Below are 19,313 nucleotides of genomic sequence, written 5' to 3' on the forward strand. Positions count from 1 at the left end.
TATAGTGCAGTAAAATGTGGGCTTCCAAGATGTAGTGGAGTCGAAGTATAAAGTGCGTTCAAATGGGAAATACTCAGGTAAAGTACATCAAAATTGCTCTCAAATACAGTACTTGAGTATATACTTCGTTACTTCCTACCAGTGCATGGAAGTACTTGATAAACACAGCAGGTATAACTGCTGCAGTGTGTGAGTGTGAGCAGCAGGAGGCAGGACTGAGCTCCACAAGGTGAAGACTCTCTCATCGTGTTACTGATTAATGATCTGGAATAACATCCCTCTGATCTCACCGGCCCCTTCTTCCAGGAAACAGAAACAGAAAGAGAAAGAGAAAGAGAAAAGAAAAGGCCTCCACACAACCGTCAACTGAAAGGGAAACAACCAAAATAAGGCCGGGAACCCCGGGAAATAAAAAGAGGGACTAACCCCCGAAAGGTGTGTGCGCGTGTGTGTGTGTACACATGACACCACTGATGCAGTATAATGAAGATAAAAGGATGATGAATGTGAAACAAAACCTGCTACGAATGTACGAGACGCTGCAGAAGAAGACACCAGGTAAGACTACTACTACTACTACTACTACTACTACTACGACTTCTTCTTTTACCACTGCCTCTTCTTGTGCTTCTTCTTCTTTTTGTGCCTCTTCTTCTTCTGCTGCCTCTTCCTCTTTTTCTTCTTCTTCTCTTACTGCCTCTTTTTCTTCTGCTGCTGCCTCTTTTTCTTCTCCTACTGCCTCTTTTTCTTCTTCTCCTACTGCCTCTTTTTTTTTTCTTCTGCTGCCTCTTTTTCTTCTATTCCTACTGCCTCTTTTTCTTCTTCTCCTACTGCCTCTTTCTTCTCCTAATGCCTCTTTTTCTTCTTCTCCTACTGCCTCTTTTTCTTCTCCTACTGCCTCTTTTTCTTCTTCTCCTACTGCCTCTTTTTCTTCTCCTACTGCCTCTTTTTTTTTCTTCTACTGCCTCTTTTTCTTCTTCTACTGCCTCTTTTTCTTCTTCTTCTGCTGTGTCTTGTTTCTGCTGTCTCTTTTTCTTCTTCTACTGGCTCTTTTTCTTCTTCTGCTGTGTCTTCTTCTACTGCCTCTTTTTCTTCTTCTGCTGTGTCTTCTTTCTGCTGTCTCTTTTTCTTCTTCTGCTGTGTCTTCTTCTACTGTCTCTTTTTCTTCTTCTACTGTCTCTTTTTCGTCTTCTCTGCTGCCTCTTTTTCGTCTTCTCTGCTGCCTCTTTTTCTTCTTCTCTGCTGCCTCTTTTTCTTCTCTACTGCCTCTTTTTCTTCTGCTGCTGTGTCTTCTTCTACTGTCTCTTTTTCTTCTTCTACTGCCTCTTTTTCTTCTGCTGCTGTGTCTTCTTCTACTGTCTCTTTTTCTTCTTCTTCTACTGCCTCTTTTTCGTCTTCTTCTCTGCTGCCTCTTTTTCTTCTTCTTCTAATGGCTCTTTTTCTTCTTCTGCTGTGTCCTCTTTCTGCTGGCTCTTTTTCTTCTACTGGCTCTTTTTCTTCTTCTACTGCCTCTTTTTCTTCTTCTGCTACTGGCTCTTTTTCTTCTTCTGCTGTGTCCTCTTTCTGCTGGCTCTTTTTCTTCTACTGCCTCTTTTTCTTCTTCGGCTGTGTCTTCTTTCTGCTGTCTCTTTTTCTTCTGATTCTTCTTCTGCTGCTTTTTCTTCTGAGTTCTTCTAGGCTTATTCACAAAAAGTTTTAGTATTTTTCTCCAGTTTTACATGCTTGACTAGAAGTGATGGAGAGTAACTAAATACATTTACTCTTTAAGTTCTGTACTTAAGTACAATGGTGAGTTGTTTTTACCTCATCCTCCACTGAATTTTGGAGATGAATATTGTACTCAAAGTAAAATTCTTACATTTACGTTGGTAACAGTACTTTTGACAAAACATTCTCAACTCAAGGCCCTCTTACTAGCTCTTTCCGGGGCTTTCAATCACATCTTACTGTCTTCTTCAGCAGCAGTTGGCGCCTTGCTTTTATGATTGTATTCATGGATTTGTCGTTTGTGTCGTCTTAAAATACAAAGCGTCATAGTTCATTTCATGACAATCCTAAAAGTCCACTTACTAGCTTTTACCGGAGCTTTCAAGCACATCACACAGTCCTCATCAGCCGATGAAGACATTCTTCTTCATGTTCTTTGTGGCATTAAAGTATATAAAGTAGTTAAAATTTGAATCAAAAACAGTCAAATGCTTCACTGACACCAATAATAACAACATGGAACAATCTTTTTTTTTTTTTAATTTTTTTAAAAATTTATTTATTTATTTATTTTTTATGCTACAGAAGAGAACCAACCAAAATATTATTTAGTAACTGAACATGCTCTCAGATTTAGAGATTAGATGAACTTTAAAACTTAAAAAAAAAAAAAGCTTCCGGGCTGTTTCCAGAGTGAGTCAGCACGAAAGACGAGAACAAATGCAAAACTAAAATATTTAACAGTCAAAGGAGTTCGACTGTTTTTCCAATTCCAAGGATAGTTTTGAAATCAAAATGAAAATGTCTTAACATACAAAATATATTAAAATAAAATAAATAAACTGAGGTATGGACACCAGTGTGTTTATGACATTTCAAGAATATTTAGCTTTTTTAGTAGTAAACATCTGCAGCTTATCATACCGCCAAAATAAAAGGTGACTTTTCTTTGCCTGAGACCCTCACACAGTACGTCACCATTAACGGAGGAGAAAGCGTTTCCCAGCATGTCGGAGACCTCCGGAGACTCTCGTACACTCAGAGTCTGGATGTGTGAACTCTACTCATAATTACACTGTTGTTTGTTTACAGTGTGGTGAACCAAACCAGAGGAAACGTCACATGACAAACCAGACGCACTCCCACAGTATGAAAAGGATGTGTGATTAACACACCCACACTGTGTTCCTATAAATCCATCAATACCTGCTGCTGACTTTATACTCTCTCTCTCTCTCTCAGTGTCTCTCTCTCTCTCTCTCTCTCTCTCTCTCTCTCTCTCTCTCTCTCTCTCTCTCTCTCTCTCTTTGCGTCTCTTTCTCTGTTCGTGTCTCTCTCTCTCTCTGTCCTCTCTCTCGCTCTGTCTTTCTCTCTCTGTCCTCTCTCCCTCTCTCTGTCTCTGTCTCTCCCTGTCTCTGTCTTTCTCTCTCTTAGTGTCTCTCTCTCTCTCTGTCCTCTCTCTCTGTCCTCTCTCCCTCTGTCCTCTCTCTCCCTCTCTCTGTCTCCGTCTCTCTCTCTTAGTGTCTGTCCTCTCTCTCTCTTAGTGTCTCTCTGTCCTCTCTCTCTCTCTCTCTCTCTCCCTGTCCTCTCTCTCTCTTTCTCGCTCTCTCTCTCTGTGTATCTCTCTCTCTCTCAGTGTATGTCTCTCTCTTTCCCTGACCTCTGTCTCTCTCCATTCTCTCTTTTCAAACATTCATCCATAAAAGGCTGTTTTAGATAAGAAACACATGCAGGACTTTTAAAATACCCCAAATTCCAAATGGTGTGTGAGAACAGCCAAACTATTTCTGAGGAAACTTTAGGATTAATAGAGGGCATTTTTTTGGGAGGGAAAGGGGGGGGAAGAATTGCGTCTCCTTGAAGTGAAGCATAAAACTGGACTTCCCAACCCCCTTATAAGGCATTTCCCTGAGAACAGTGGGAGGGAGGGGGGGGTGCAGGATATTCTCACAGGATGTGATGGCTGGACAGCAGCCGGAGCTGAAGAGTCAGCTGAGAGGAGCTCTCTGGTTTGCGTGTTTTGCTCGGTTACTATCGATCTGTGAGTGGGTGTGAGCGCGCTGAGGATGTGAAATCAACATGGTCAGGAGGCTGCGTGAAGACTAGTTATCAGATGAAAGGGAGGTAATTGTTGAGCTTGTTGCTGTTGCACGGTTTGGTTGTTGGGAACAGATGTGTGCATGCTGACAAGTCGTAGGAAGAAGTTCTCAGATCCTTTTAAAAAGTAAAAGTACAGAAGTATCGGTTGCTAGTTTGCAGAGAAGATTTTACAAGAAAAACACGATGTAAGTACATATTTCAGGTAAAACCTCTGTATTTTAACATTGTGTTGTTACTACTTCTGCTTAAGTTAAATAATCTGAATTTAAACAAAATATATAATTTAACAAGATGGAGAATCAGCAGTGATGGGGCAGAAAAAGAGAAATGAAATGAGAAAGTACTACTTTGTAAATAGTCTGTGGATCATGATACCTCCAAAATAAAATACTCACAGCTCCCCTGAATGAAAAAGTGAGCAAAAGTACACAAGTATTATCAGCAAAAAAGTATGAAGTACTCGTTCTGTGACGGATATGTTTTCATAAATAACATTGTAAGGTTAGCATCAGTGTGTAAGTAGCGTTTTATTGTGGTAGCTGCTGCTGGAGCTAGTTTTAACTACTTCATTTACTGCTGGGTGGTTCAGTCCAGTGGTTCTCAACCTCTGGGTCGGGCCCCTCCAAAGGGTCACCAGATGAATCTGAGGGTTGGATTGATGTTTATATTGTGTGTTATATTGTGTGTTTATATTTAGTGCAGTTTAGTTGCATTAAAACATAATTTAGTTGGAGAAAGGGTCGGGACAAAATCACGAGTAACTATAGCTGTCAAATAATCTTAGTGGTGTAAAAATTAAAATGTTTCCCTCTGAAATGAAAATGAAAATTTAACCACTCAAGTAAACATTAATTACACATAAATTACACTTCGGTACAGTACCTGGAAGTCCATTCCTAGCTTCAGATAGAGTGTTGATCGTTCTGAGTAACGGACACAATGTTTTATCAGGTTGTAAATGTTTAAAAGTGTTCTGCAAATAACTCGGAGGATAAACTTTGTGTCTTCGACTTTCCACGTCATTAAAAAGAAGCCGTGCAGCCCTTTGATGCCTTTAACCACATTTTAAAGCACATTTTAAGGTGCTTATTCAACAATAATCCAGATGTTTTGATGAATTGATGAATGATGTGTCTGTATTTTTGTCACATGAGAGCACTGTGATGAATCTCTTTATTGAATTGGGAGAGTTTCAAAGAGCTGCTCTGTTCTTATGTGAAGGTCTTGCATGAGAGTTGAGGGAAGTTTGTTTTTTAACAATGAAATTAATAACAAATTAAAATTAAGTGAGATTTCAGAGCAACAGCTGCTTGCATTTTCAAATTGAAAACCCCAACTGGGTGTTTTTTTTATAAGCTGTCTGCAAACCTTTATGGTACTTACCATTACAGCGATGCTAACTACTCCCACATTGTCTACCCTCCAAGCCTACAAGTTGTTGTTTTGTTCAGGGGAGCCTATCAGGAAATATTTCAGCAAGTTTCCGCAAAATATAACAAGGCACAGACCTTGTAAAAAGTGACTCACCGAAACGATAAGCTACAGTGTAGAATTGATAACATTTACTCAGAGCTCACGGAAACACACGTTCTCTTAGTCATTCGTTCTCGGTTCTGCCGGTTCTGCAGCTAAATTCAGTATAAAATAGAAATGTCACAAAAAAAGCCCCTGTTTGTGTCTCAGGGCATAACTAGCACCGTCATAGGTCAGCATGTCACACGGTAGGTAGGGCTACCTCCAGCTTCCTTCCCTTTTTTCGAGTCATATCACCGGCAGCATGCTTCCTGCATTCGTGTGTTTCTAACCCGTGTTGATCTGGACTCTCCCTGTGCTGCAGCACCATGGCTGCCTTCCAGCTGCTCTTCCCGCTGTTGGTCAGCTGCGTGGCGGCGTCCGCACATCCTCCCCGACACCTCCCAGCATGCCAAGTTGTAAGTAAAAACCTACACAGTTCAGATTTCCTTTTTCAGTTTTATTGCATCTTTCCCTCACATCTCCAGTCAAATAAACACAGAATATGTGTTCATCTGTTTTTGGTTTATTTAAAAAATGGAGATGAGAGCACCTAATCCATCAGGTGTTTGAGTTATTTTCAGATTATCCCCAGAAAAGGCCGACGGTTTATTTGAAAGCTCTTGACCAGCAGATCTGGTTTAATAGTTTAAGCTGTGCTGCCGTCAGACCTTCAGGCTTCAATATTTGGACAGAGAAACATTATTTGGCTTCTCTGGAAGAAGAAGAATGGGTTATTGTCTGCAGAGGTCACGGTAGACTGTGACATCTTTTCTAGTGAATCATGTTCTACTTTTTGGCTTCTCATGCCAACCAGGCAGAACTTGTTCTAATTATGTCATGAAGTGGAAATGTGACACGCATCACTTCCCGTGTGCTGGAGGATTTTCTTTTCCTTGGAAAGATCAGCAAGTACGTAGAAGAGCTTTTAATGAAGTCGGGTATACTCACTGCTGCGTGTGTGTGTGGGTGATCTGACTGAACCTGTTTCAAAGACTCTGTAGTCTGTGTGGTTCATTCCCCATATGTCACCTCTGGGCTGCTGCTGTCTAATAAAAGCACAACACAATATTTCTTATTGGCTCCTTAACCTCCCCTACACCACTGGTTCCTAAAGGCACCCTGAGGGTCCTAAGACAAGTCAAGAGGGCCACATGACTTAGTCCCATTTTCCTAAAGGGCCGGTTTGTAGCATTTAGGGGATCTATTAGCAGAAATGTAACATAACATTCATAACTATGTTTTCATCGGCGTATAATCACCTGAATCTAAGAATCGTTGTGTTTTCGTGAGCTTAGAATGAGCCCTTCATATCTACACCAGAAGCAGGTCCTCTACGTTCCCCTCAAGCATCGGGTTGTGGGCGTGTCGGGACGTGTTTGTTTACACTTATTACATGCGTACAGTGTCTTTTTGAAATAAACTTCCATTTTCACAGGAAGTTATGTTTAGGCAACAAAACTACTCAGGGTTAAGAAAAAAGTACCAAGAGTAAACGTACTCATCATGCAGAAAAGTGTGTATTATATTATTTGATTGTAATTATTGATGCATTAATGTGTTTCATCACTTTAATTTTACTGGTGGGGATACACTCATTTTATGTACTGCTTATAAATTTCCCTTTGGAGATAAATTAAGTTTTACCTTTACCAAGAATAATATATTTTATTTGATGATTACATTTTTTAATCTTAATCTGGAAAGTAGTGAAAGTTATTGAATAAATGTAGTTAAACGCAGCAGAAAATGGATATACTCAATAAAGTAGTTTAACTTAAATCAGTACTTGAGTAAATGTTCTTGTGTACATTTACACACGCGTATATCAGATGTTGTGCACACAAAGACTTAACTTCAGAGTTTTTCAATGATGACACTTTCTTTAAAATATGCCAGATTTGTTCAACGACGCCTGACAACAGACACGAGATGTTCTGCCCCTCCACAATAAATCAGTGTGTTTGTTTACGGGCCGGCTTGTAAGAGACGAGGAATGCCAACCTCAGGATACCACGAATATGCCAAGAAGCTGCACGTACTCTGCCTCAGAGAGAAAACAGGGACGGAGACAGTTTCATGAGCTGTTGTTGGACAGAAAGGGGTCTCTGGCCATATGGTTTCTATAATAAACTGCTCTTAATAACGTAGATATTTGAATCTATGAGGGTAAAAGAAGAGAAGATGACGGCGTATCTTTCTTTTATTGTGTTGCTTAACGAACTAGAGATTGAGTCATTAAAACAGTGAATAGATTTCAAGAGGAAAAGTATTTCTTCTCATTAGAACAACTCGCCATCGTAAACCTCAGAGGACGGTGTTGCTGCCAAGAACATGCTCAATAAACCGACCCTCCGCATACTCTTTAAACATTTGCTCTGTATTGTGTCATGGCTGCATAATCAGACTTTGTGTGCTTGTCTTTTGTTCTTCAGGTCCAGATGGATGTGTTTTGCAGCGACCTGAGCCTCAGAAGTGCTCCGGTCGACCTCCCTCGCGGCGTGCAGACGCTGGACCTCTCTCGTAACCAGGTGCAGAATCTCACCCGGGAAACTCTGGCGTACCACACCGGCTTCCGTCACCTGAACCTCCACTCCAACAATATCCACTTCATCCAGCCAGGGCTCTTCAAAGACATGACGGATCTGAAAGTCTTGGACCTGTCCAGGAATCATCTGAATGTTTTCGCTCTCTCCAAAATCAACATCGGGCCTCTCACGGCCGTGGAGTCGCTCGACCTGTCGAGCAACGGGCTGTACACGGGGATGTCGGACTATTTCCTGGCGGATTCTCCGTCGCTGGAGAACCTCTCTCTGAACGGAAACAGCATCACCAAAATAGCACAGAACACCTTCAGCGGATCCTCGTCGTTGAGAAAAATCGGCCTGCACAACAACGTGATCTTGGAGATCGAAGACGGCGCTTTCGACTCCCTGAACCGTCTGACTGAACTCGATTTGTCCAAGAACTCGATCACCTGCATCACAGACTTCAACCTCTGCAACTTGAAAGTGCTCAATCTCAGCAAGAACAGCATGGAGCTTTTCCAAAGCGCGACGTCAGCGGATTACTACAACCTCCTCTCACTCGACCTGAGTGAAAACAAAATGCTTTACTTTCCCCGTCTCCCCAGAAACAACAGGCTGGAACACCTGGACGTTTCACGGAACCAACTCCAGAGCGTCAACGTCACGGGGACTCCTGAAAAAAAGGCGTTTTTCTCTCACCTGAGATACCTGGACATGAGTTACAACCAACTCAAAAGCATACCAGAGTGCTTTTTTTACTGCATGGCATCACTGGAGGTCCTGAACGTGAGCAATAACTGCATCAGCTCGTTCTCTGTCACTAACGAAGGCCTTCTACGGACCGTGAAGATCATCAATCTCAGCCATAACTCGCTGCAGAGCCTGACGTTCGGGGAAAACACTCTGCAATCGCTGGAAGAGCTCGTCCTACATGGAAACGACCTCGCCACCCTGGACCACGGTATATTTCAAAGACTTCCGAGCATCAAACACCTGCAGCTCCAGCAGAATAACCTGCAGATCTGTTCTTCGGACCAGAACCACCAGGATCCACCGGGATGCGTCTCCTTTGCTTCTATACCGAACTTGCAGTACTTGGATCTGTCTGAAAACAATGTGAGGACTCTGCCTGCGAACGTGTTTTCCAACACCCCTCTGACGTTACTGGACTTGTCCCTGAACCCGGGCTTGGACATGGACAAGGACTCCCTCTCCGGTCTGGAGCATTCCCTGGTCCACCTCCTCCTGAGGGAAAACAACATCTCCAGTCTAAACACAGACTTGTCGTCGCTGAGGAGTCTCAAACACATAGACCTGTCCACCAACCAGCTGACCGCTCTACCGATGTGGAACAAAGACTCCTCCATCGAGTCCCTGAATCTGCAGAACAACCACCTGGTCACCCTGGAGTACAGCACCATGCTCGCTCTGGAGCACTCGCTAAAAACCCTCTACATGGGCTCCAACCCTCTGAGCTGCTGCAGCAACCTGGACTTCCTCCACATGGTGCAGAACTCGGCCGTGGTCGTTCCCGACATCGAGACCGTGACCTGCGTTCACGAGGAGTACTCGGAGCCGGTCAACATCGAGAAGGTGACCCAGGAAATGTGTCACACATCGGGGGTCCAGAACTACGTCATAGCTGTCTTGGTGATAGGGTTGGTGGCGGTGATCGTGTCGGTGCTGCTGGTTAAATGTTGCAGGTCGAGGAAACCGAAGCACAACCGAAGCTTCAATGCCTAATATGAAACCATGAAGGACTTTTAGGTTTTGCCACTTGGTTGGTGCTTTTTAAACCAGAGGAAAAAAACATGACTGTTGTGTCTGCAAAGTCACTCAAAGACTTGTGAAGGGACAATTTATTGCCTTGACTTTGGTTTACCACGACCATCTTTGCCACTAGAGTGAAACGGGACACGCGAAACAAAACAACAATGGCTGCCTGATAGGCGGAGACACCAATGAAGAAGACACATGCCATATTGTCTCCTAAATGAAGACAATAGAGTGCTGCAGGAATGAGTCCGAAAAACACGGAAATGACTCAGCATTTTCTGAATATGTTTTTTGGTTAGATGCCAGAAATCAGGTCTGTGTTCAACACAAGCTGGAGAAATTTTAAAGTTTTGTTCTACGATATAAAACATGTCAGTAAAAACCCCTCTGGTGAATTTAGAAGCTTTTTCGTGTCTTAAAAAATAGTCTAAATGAGATGACTAAACGTGAAGTCATGTGTAGTTTGTTTTCAGCCTCACTTTAGCTTTTTAAATCATAAAAGTGGTGTTCATTTGTGAAGATTATGATATTATATCGTCATCCCTGCAGCACTCTATCAACAAACTCTTTAAAACAAGTGGGAAATATTTGGTTTTGGAGTATTGGACTTTTAAAAGGACTTCAATAGTTGAAGTGTCTTGTAGTGAACATCTAGTGGTCACTTTAGGAACTGCAACTTAAAGCCTTTCGGGTAAAGCAGGAGTGTTTCCTGTTTGTTTCACAAGCCTGATGCTAACTATCATAAGTTTATTGAATGTAAAAGGATTAATCCACTCTAAAAAAACACTGAAACACTGTTGACTGTCATAACATGCTATGGGAATAGTTTGACTTTTTAGGAAATACGCTTAGAGGCAAGCGGCCTGTTAGCGTAGCTTAGCATAAAGACTGGAAACACCTAGCTTAGCTCTGTCTAAAGGTAACAAAATCCGCCTACCATCTCCTCTAAAGCTCACTAATTAAAATTTGTACGCAGCAAACAGGAAGTGACTGCGCCCGGCCCAAAAAAACTAACATAATTTGTCGTTTTTACATGAAACGGATAAGATTTAATTTGTAGCTAGCTGTTTCCTGTCTTCAGCTAAGCTAAGCTAAGCTAACAGACTGCTAGCTTTTGCTTCGTGTTTACAGCACAGAGACGAGAGCGCTATCATCTAACTTTCAGCAAGAAAGCAAATAAGCATATTTTCTATTTTTAATATTGAACTATTTCTTTAAATGTCGATTGAAGGGTTCTTAAAAAATGATGATTAATAACTGTGAGTGACAGAGAAACATGAATATGACTTAACAAAGTCCGATGTCTTCACTCAGTGACGTTCGGTGTAACAGTGTCTGAGAGGGGAATCTTTCCTTCAAGCTAAGAATAAAGGAAGACAAACACTACAAAAAGGTCAGGAAACAAAAAGCTCTATTCATATGAAGAATGATTAAATGAAGTATATATATATGTAGGATGTCAAAAAGAGTTTTTATAAAGCAATCCAACCCGTCCCTTTACCCTTTCTATGTGGTTTGCACTTTAAATTCCCTCTTGTTTGTGTGATTGTGTCTTATTCTGTGACTGTTTTTAACACTAAGAATATTTTTGTTACAACAAAAACTAAGCTGGATATTTTAAACAGTATGTTTTCTGTATTGATCCCAGGTTCTGTGGTGCAATACAAAAATATCTATTAATTTTAAACATGAAAAGGCTGAAAGCTGGCCTATAAGCACTGAAATTAATAACTGTGACACTCTGATGTGGAAGTTTAATATACATACTGTTTATTTTTTTTTGATAAATAATTGAATAAATGTAGTGGGCTACACTGGGATCCACAGTTTCATACAATTTTAATGTGTTTGATAACTCACCCTGTGATTTTTGTAACGTCATGTGAGCAATATTTTGTACCAAATGAAGGCCATTTTCTACACGTAAACACTGTGTGGGACATTATTTTATGTACAAAAACATGTAAACCTCTGAACGTAGTATTCACACCAGCCCTCGTTGTCACCTCATTATTCAGTAATACCGTAATATGATTTCTTTGCTCTGTACATTTTGTATAATGTTTGGAGTTTTGGGGCAAGAAACAGCACTTAATGATATGAGAATAAACTGAATGTCATTTTCTAATATTTGTCTTGAGTATTGCACAAACATTCGTCTAGAGTGTAGACGAATGTTTGTATTGATATATTATTTAATTCTGTATTCTTTGTAGTTTGGGGTTAGATATGCCGTTACAGATACAGGCTATATTTCTTATTTTCCTTTATTTTTAGAAATACAACGTGGGATTTCTTATAAGAAAAACGGATAAATTTGAATGTTAGAAGTTATATTTCAGATTGCCATCTCTTATTGATTTGTTTAGCTGTATGCCACACACGTAAGAGCTGAAAACGATCAATTAATTGATTAGTTGAATGTCAAAAAAATGAATCGGCAGCTATTTACTGATTCTTTACTAGAAAAAATGTAAATAAATCCGTATCGTAGGTCTACCCAATCAAACTGGATTGTTTTCAACGGTCGTCAATATGATTTGTTTGCTAGGAACGTCAATCGTATATTCTGACCAATAAAAAGTCTCTAATATGCATGTGGGCGGGGCTTTGACAGTTGCGTCTGATAAAGTTTGCATGCGCTGTTCCGCTCTCCGCTGTCGTAAAGCGTTTCGAAGAGTCTGAATTCGGAAAGAAAATCGATTTTGCGGTGTGAAATTAAAACAAAAATAGTTTTTACTTTAATCGGTTAGTGGTAACTTTTGAACATGTGAAAGCAAATATTCGTGAGAAATATATTCAAAGAAACCCCGGATGGAGGAGGAAGAAGACGAAACACGTGAGCTCAAGTGGCTAGTTTAAATGGTGGATGCCGCCTGCCGTAAAGTAGCAGCTTCTCCACCACAAGGATTACGGTAAGATTAAACTAACGTACTTGAATGCCCGCCGTGGCCGTTGAATGATGACAAAAGATGTCCACTTTATACACTGTATGTAGGTTAGCTTAAGTATCCATGTTTGTTTGTTTGCTTGGTTAACTAAATCTTTGCACTATTGTTTAGTTAGTTCATTCAATATTATTCTATTTCATTGTATATATTGTTAATTTTATATTTTCTGTTATTTTTATTGTATATATGTTATTAATTGTTATCTGCATGCCGATGTTTAACAACAAATAACTCAAAGAGATACTTTCACTTTTGTAATGGTGCATTCAGGTGACCCGTGTGAAATTGGACATTTCTAAGCTTTACCACCATGCAGTGAAAGTGAAAGGTTTTATGATATCCAGGTTTATGAGTCGTGATGTTTCACATGGTAAAAGTGGTTATCTACCAGGTTAATTTATGGTATTTATTCTAGTTTATTGTATCAATATAACTTCCCCTAATCTGTCGTAACTTTTGTAAATGAGTCTAACATCAAAAGTAGAGTTCATCCAGGCTGACATCTAGTCTTAGCATTATAAGACAACAGTAGCGCTTCATTTAATGTAATTAACTCTGATAACCATCCACATGCAAACAGCTGGTTAACAGGAATGGTTTTAAAGAGACGGGTTTGAAGGAAAAGTTGGAGATTCTGTGAAATAAGACTTCAATGATGAATTTATCGCCACTTTCATGTCTCTGGGGTAAATATGAAGCTACAGACGGTTAGCTTAGCTTAGTACAAAGACTGGAAACGGGGCTAAAAGCTAGCCTGTGGTATCAAAATCTGCCTACCAACACAAGATATTATATCTTGTTTGTTTAATCCATATACTTAGACCTGCATATTTACAATTCATAATCAATCAAACTTTATTCTCATACAGGTTAATTAAATTCTAAAACGTTTCTCTGACGAGCTGATAATAACACAACTTGAGACTAAGAAATAACATAAAAAAACTGAAATAGAAAACAATAACTTTGAAATAAAATGACAACTAAAACGGATAAGTGGTTCCTTTTCTTCGTTCCTTTTGATCACCCTGAGCTGAGGCTTTTAATTTGATATTGTTGACTTTTCTCCAGCCTTTCTTCTTTTCTACCCTCCTGTGTTTACGTTTGGATTTCGGCTTTACGATAGAATAAGTGCTGAACTGTCAATAACGAAAGCCTTTTACTCTCGATGACTCAGAGCCTCTTTCCCCTAATTTACCGTCCAGGGTGGTACAGGAAGTTGTCCGCGGGCCAAAGGGGAAAAATCCTCTTTATCACTTTGAAAACAGGCATGCGAATCTCACGAACGTTTGGTCAAATGTTCCATTGAGAAACTGGCTTTTGTCTCGGTGATGAAGCGGTGCATTGGTGGACACTTTATTTTCTATCGTGGCGCTAATATCAACATGTCACCGGGTGTTTGTGTTTGATATAGATGCTGCTCTGAATCACACTGTGAAGTGTTTAAAGAAGACGACGCTGTTTAACTTGAACTTTGAAGAAGCTCCTCCATGCTGCCCAGCATGTATTTGCTTGAATAATAAATATAGTTTTGTCTGTCTAGATGTTTTTGTTTGGATATAGTTCAGGCTGGCGAGAACCGACCAAGACTTTGAAGCATGGAAACATTTTTTATTCCAGTAATGCAGCTCTGAATCAGCTCCTGTTGTAGTAGATCAACTATCAACTCTATAATTGAGAATTTGCTTGTTTAACTGTTGCTCCGTCTGTAGCGACAGGAAGCCTCTCATCTAATCTACACAATCTTTATATCCGTTATCTGGAACTGTCTAGAGACCGTGTTTATGTTTGATTAGTACTTTGATTAACACGTTCAGCCCTTCTGTGGACTTCATGTGTGCCACACTCTAATCCTTTTCATCAGAAGGCCTTCCACGAAAAATCGGTCATGGACCTTTTACATTTTGATTCTTAATTGCTGTCTATGAGTGAGAGTTTAGGGGCTCTAGGGGCTTACAGATCTTTCAATTAAATGAACTAATCCATCAGTCTCCAAAGTCGTATGACTGTTAGTCGACTAAGGATTTCTTTGGTCCAGGACAGCCCTAAGTGTATTCACTTAAAACTAATAACTGAATTACCTGAATTACACTCACTAAGTTCCTCCTTTACTTATCATGGTTTCCAGGAAGATCTACTGAGAGATAGAATTAGACGACTAAACTCTAACTTTATTTATTTGTCCAGCATGGTATCGGCTCTCCAGGGCAAAGTAAAAAGCAGACAGCAGTGGAAGCTCTTCCTCCTCGGGGAGATGTTTGTTCAGCCTGTGAGGGGAAGCTCTGTTCCTCTCAGTCTAAATGTAGGCAAAATATTTGAGCTTCAACCCTTTCACGAGCCGAAGATAAACAAAGTGGACTCCTACCAAGCAACCCGCCGAAAGGCATCGTTTCCTTTCAAAGACTTTTCTCCTTTGTTTATGAGATGAGCATAGATAGAATCAGAGGCCTACGGGAAGTATTTAATTGGAAGCAGACCTCAGTCACTTTTCCTCCTCTGTGACCGTGCATTGAGTGACAAATGAATATTATCAACCTGTATTTATCATACTTCACTCATGCTGAGATCAAAAACAGTTCGTTTATAAGGTACGGCTCGACCAAAGCTGGAGCACTTAGTCACAGTCTGGAAAAGAAAGTGAGAAGAAAGAGAAAACATCATGTGTTTTGTCTGAACACCTGCTGTAAACAAAGAAAAATGAGAATACTTTAGTGTTTTGAAGCATCAATCAACATTCATTTAAGCATGACAAAAGCATAAAAAAATGGCCATCTTAGTTCAGCATGTTTGCATGCTAACGTTTACTAATTAGCACAAAACACATTGTACAGGCTGATGGGAATCTCATCAGTTTTGCAGGTATTTGGTCAGAAACCAGGTGGCAACCTCCAGTTCTGAAAAGTGAAGCCAATGCTTCATGTCTTAAAGCTGCATTCTCTCTAGTGACCAGCAGGGGGCGACTCCTCTGGTTGTATAGAAGTCTATGAGAAAATGACTCTACTTCTCTCTTGATTTATTACCTCAGTAAACATTGTAAACATGAGTTCATGGTCTCAATCTCTAGTTTCAAGTCTTCTTCAATACAGCATGATGTTCATTTAGTACATTATGGTCCATTTAGAGTCAAACAGACCATAAAGCAGGGGATGCTTTAGGGCGGGGCTTACTGTGATTGACAGGTCTCTACCACAGCGTTGTCTGGTCTGGGAGATTAAGTATTTTTTCATTTTTACTGTACGTTACAAGTTCATGAAAGTTTACTGTAACATTTTGGTAGCCTTAAAAATTATTCAGCGTTCACTTGTACTTGCGCCGTCCTCTTATGACACTCCTTGTTCCACAAACCAATGGGTGACGTCATGGTGACTACGTCTACTTCTTATATACGGTCTATGGTCATCAACCAAAGTAAACCAACTTTCCACTGTTTCTCTCAAACCCGGGGTTCAATAATCTGGGAACCATTAATGTTTGGACAAAACTTCATGGCAATCCGTCCGATACCAGCAGAGGTATTTCAATCTGAACCAGTGTGGGTCTGATATTGCAATATATTATATTCCAGAGGTAAATTGGGGGAATTGTACCTTTTTATTGAAGATCAATAAGCATCCAGGTTGTTGAAGTGCAGAGCCAACCTTTGTTACCTGCTCCCCTTGAGGGCAATCATAGCCTCACGTGGATCAATACATAAACTTTTCAGCATGTGCATTGACAATAAAATAGGAAATCTGGCATGATATTGTGTTGATCTCACAGCCATATGTCCAAACTGAATCAACCTGGACTCTGAAACACAATGTTCTTGGATAAACCTCAAAGCAAGTGGAGTAATTCTTTTTTGCATGATGTGTAATACCATTGTGCTGAGTGTGCGTGTCCTGTTTGTATTTTGTCTGCTGTGTTTTCAACACAGACTTAAAGCACAACAGCTGTAGCTTCACTCGAGATACAACAGCAGCAAATGAAAGTTTAATGTAGAATACACACATCAGATTTACGTAACTACGGGGAAATAAACACAAGTAGGTAACCTCCGACCTTTTCCCATGGTCCTTGGCGATAAATGGGGATGGCGAGGTCTGTGTGGGAGCACTGGGATGGCTGTGGATGAATAACGGGATGCTCTCAGTCTGCCAGTCGGTGAGAGTGGAGATCACGGAGCTAGGCACAGCCACAGAGATCGACACGCACATCCATCTCCACTGAGATACTCCCAACGACGGCTTCTTGACTGGAAACAGATGGAAATAGGACTGAATCATCATCATCATCATCATCATCATCATCATATTTACATTATGATTGTCTGGTTTGACTTATGAATACTGAACTGAGGTGGACATTTAAAGGCAGCGGTTTGTGGGTCCAGGCTGAAATATCTCCACCACTATTTGACGGATTCTCTTGAACTTTTGTAAAGACATTCATGTTCCCCAGATGGTTCACCCTGCTGACTTTGGTGATCCCCTGACTTTCCCCTCAGCCCCATCATGAGGTACAACTATTGGTTGGATTGCCTTTAACTTTTGTACATTTATGTTTCCCTCAGGATGAATTGTAGTAACTTTGGTGATCTCTTCACTTTACATCTTTTGCCATCATCAGGTCAAAGTTCTAATTCTAATAATGAATTAAATATCTTTTGTTGAATAGGTTTAGACATTCCCTTCTGTCCCAGCTCTACTCAAAATGCTAAAAAATGTTGCTGTAGACTTTTAGTCTTGTTCATTACAACTTTGGTTTTATTTTAGCCTATTAGCTAATTTAGCTTTGGCCATCGGTTCTATTGGTTCTACTGACCCTGTACTCATCGAAGTAATTGCAGGGAATCTGTGAACATAGAGACACGAGCAGTCAGACTAAAGTAAACTGACTAAAATACACCATTGTCACTGAACGAATCGTTAGATTTTAGCACAAAAACAATCATCTGATACCTCCGTAGTAAATAACAGGCTGGTAAACTAACTATATGTGCAGCGCTCATAAAGACTAGTTTTGTACCGAACTAAACGAGCAATAAACTCCATCAGTACTCAGTTTTATACATGTTGAAGTGCATTTAAATGGCAATGTGACTGCTGAGCTTCGTAAAACACAGTGAACAAACTAGTCAGTGAAGAGTGCAGGTTTAAATCAGAATTAACTTGAACTCAAGTTGCTGAGGTCCAACCATGACGCTCTTTCCAACTGATACACTCATAGATCTCTCTAAAGTCTAAGGTTGTACACTTGGAACCACAATGACTCACAGAACTCTCACAAAGTGATAAATTACAATAAAGAACAATTGTGGCTTTTAAAAACCCCGTCAAACATCATACGCATGTGGTAGTAGTCAATATAATTGACCTCCTGATGATTTTATTTGTTAATAATTGTCGTTTTGTTGAGTACAGGCTACTCTTCAGCCAACACGTTGTAGACGAGAGGAACCAGTGTGTGAAGGACTCACCCTGACTCAAGAAAAGCAAAAAGAAATTGAGTAAACTCAAGCTGAAAGAATGCTGCTCTGGCCTCCATGATGAATGATGGATAATGGAGGAAACTCCTATTTCGGCCTCATACACCCATAATCTTTCCCACGGGGTTTAAATGACTTTAAATTGTTAACAAGACTAAACAGACCACCAAACACACTGTCCACTGCTGTGTTTAATGGAGACTCTCAGAGAGAAGACATTCAGCAATGACTCAGTAAAAAGCAGCTGGACTTTGAGTATATTTCATGGTTTATCCAAAAGGTTTCATCAGCTCTACAGAACCGATGAAGGACTGATGGAGCCTCTCAGATGAGTGCGTGAATGTAAGATGTCATTTAAAAGAACTGTTAAAGCCGGGCTCACTACATCTACATGTATGTCGTGAGTTCTTCATCGATTATTGCCACCTCTTTAAAATGACACTGAAAAAAGTGATGATGTAACGTTGGTAGTAAACACAAGTCCTCCATCTTTGATGTTCTCTCTTGTATCTCTGTTGGGAGAATTTAAGGATTCGTATCCGATGAAAGCTTCATTTACACCGATAACTATTGCCGATCATTGATGATCCATATCGGCAGATGCAGATCGTTTTGTTTATTTTGTTATAGCAGTTGTATACAAGGCTCCAGAGTTTTCCTTTTTCGCCACCGTCCAAAGAATCATATTAACCGCTTGAAGTCAGCGTAAACCATTAAATATATACTTTGTTATAGTCATCTATAGTGGTTGATGTATTATTATCTGCTAATATTAGCAGGTTAAGCAGCTCTTAATTCCCTCTAATATATATTTTATGTTTCTGTGAAATCATCTCCTTCAAACAACTAGATTTATTCAAACTTTTCACCAAAACTACATTTTACAAGATTACATTTGAACACATTTTGTCAACGTTTTGATTTAACATTCGTAACCTACGTATGTAAGTGCTAGACAGAGTTTAAATTGTGACCTGTGTTTTGTGGCGCTGGATAAAACATCAGAGGATGTTAGGACTCAAAATTTCACTGCAATCCGGGGAATATTTGAGATATTTCTTTGACACTGAAAACAAAGGTTGCATCTATGTTGTCTTCCTGAGAAACAGAGCTGATATACAACTGTTCATAGTAGCTGTTACTCAGTCAGGTGAGTCAGCAGAGCCGGGTAAACTGTGCTATCCGGTGGGACTTTGGCAACATTATCCATGCAGGGGTGGAGGGACGGTAACTCAGCGTGCTCCTAAACTGCTAAACAGAGCCACATGTTTG

General features: G+C 40.3%; 1 protein-coding gene across 1 annotated transcript; it reads left to right on the forward strand.

The window, feature by feature from the left end:
• The first annotated feature begins 62 nt into the window (after positions 1–62).
• On the forward strand, positions 63–10,564 carry lrrc32 (leucine rich repeat containing 32). Its single transcript, XM_031874064.1, has 4 exons — positions 63–77; positions 497–558; positions 5,645–5,738; positions 7,755–10,564. Exons 1-4 carry the CDS (start codon positions 63–65, stop codon positions 9,588–9,590), a joined length of 2,007 nt encoding a protein of 668 aa, XP_031729924.1. The 3' UTR covers positions 9,591–10,564.
• The last annotated feature ends 8,749 nt before the right edge of the window (positions 10,565–19,313 follow it).

The sequence above is a fragment of the Anarrhichthys ocellatus genome, unplaced genomic scaffold (genome assembly GCF_004355925.1).
Source record: "Anarrhichthys ocellatus isolate YVR2014 unplaced genomic scaffold, GSC_Weel_1.0 scaffold78, whole genome shotgun sequence".
NCBI classification, from domain to species: Eukaryota; Metazoa; Chordata; class Actinopteri; order Perciformes; family Anarhichadidae; genus Anarrhichthys; species Anarrhichthys ocellatus.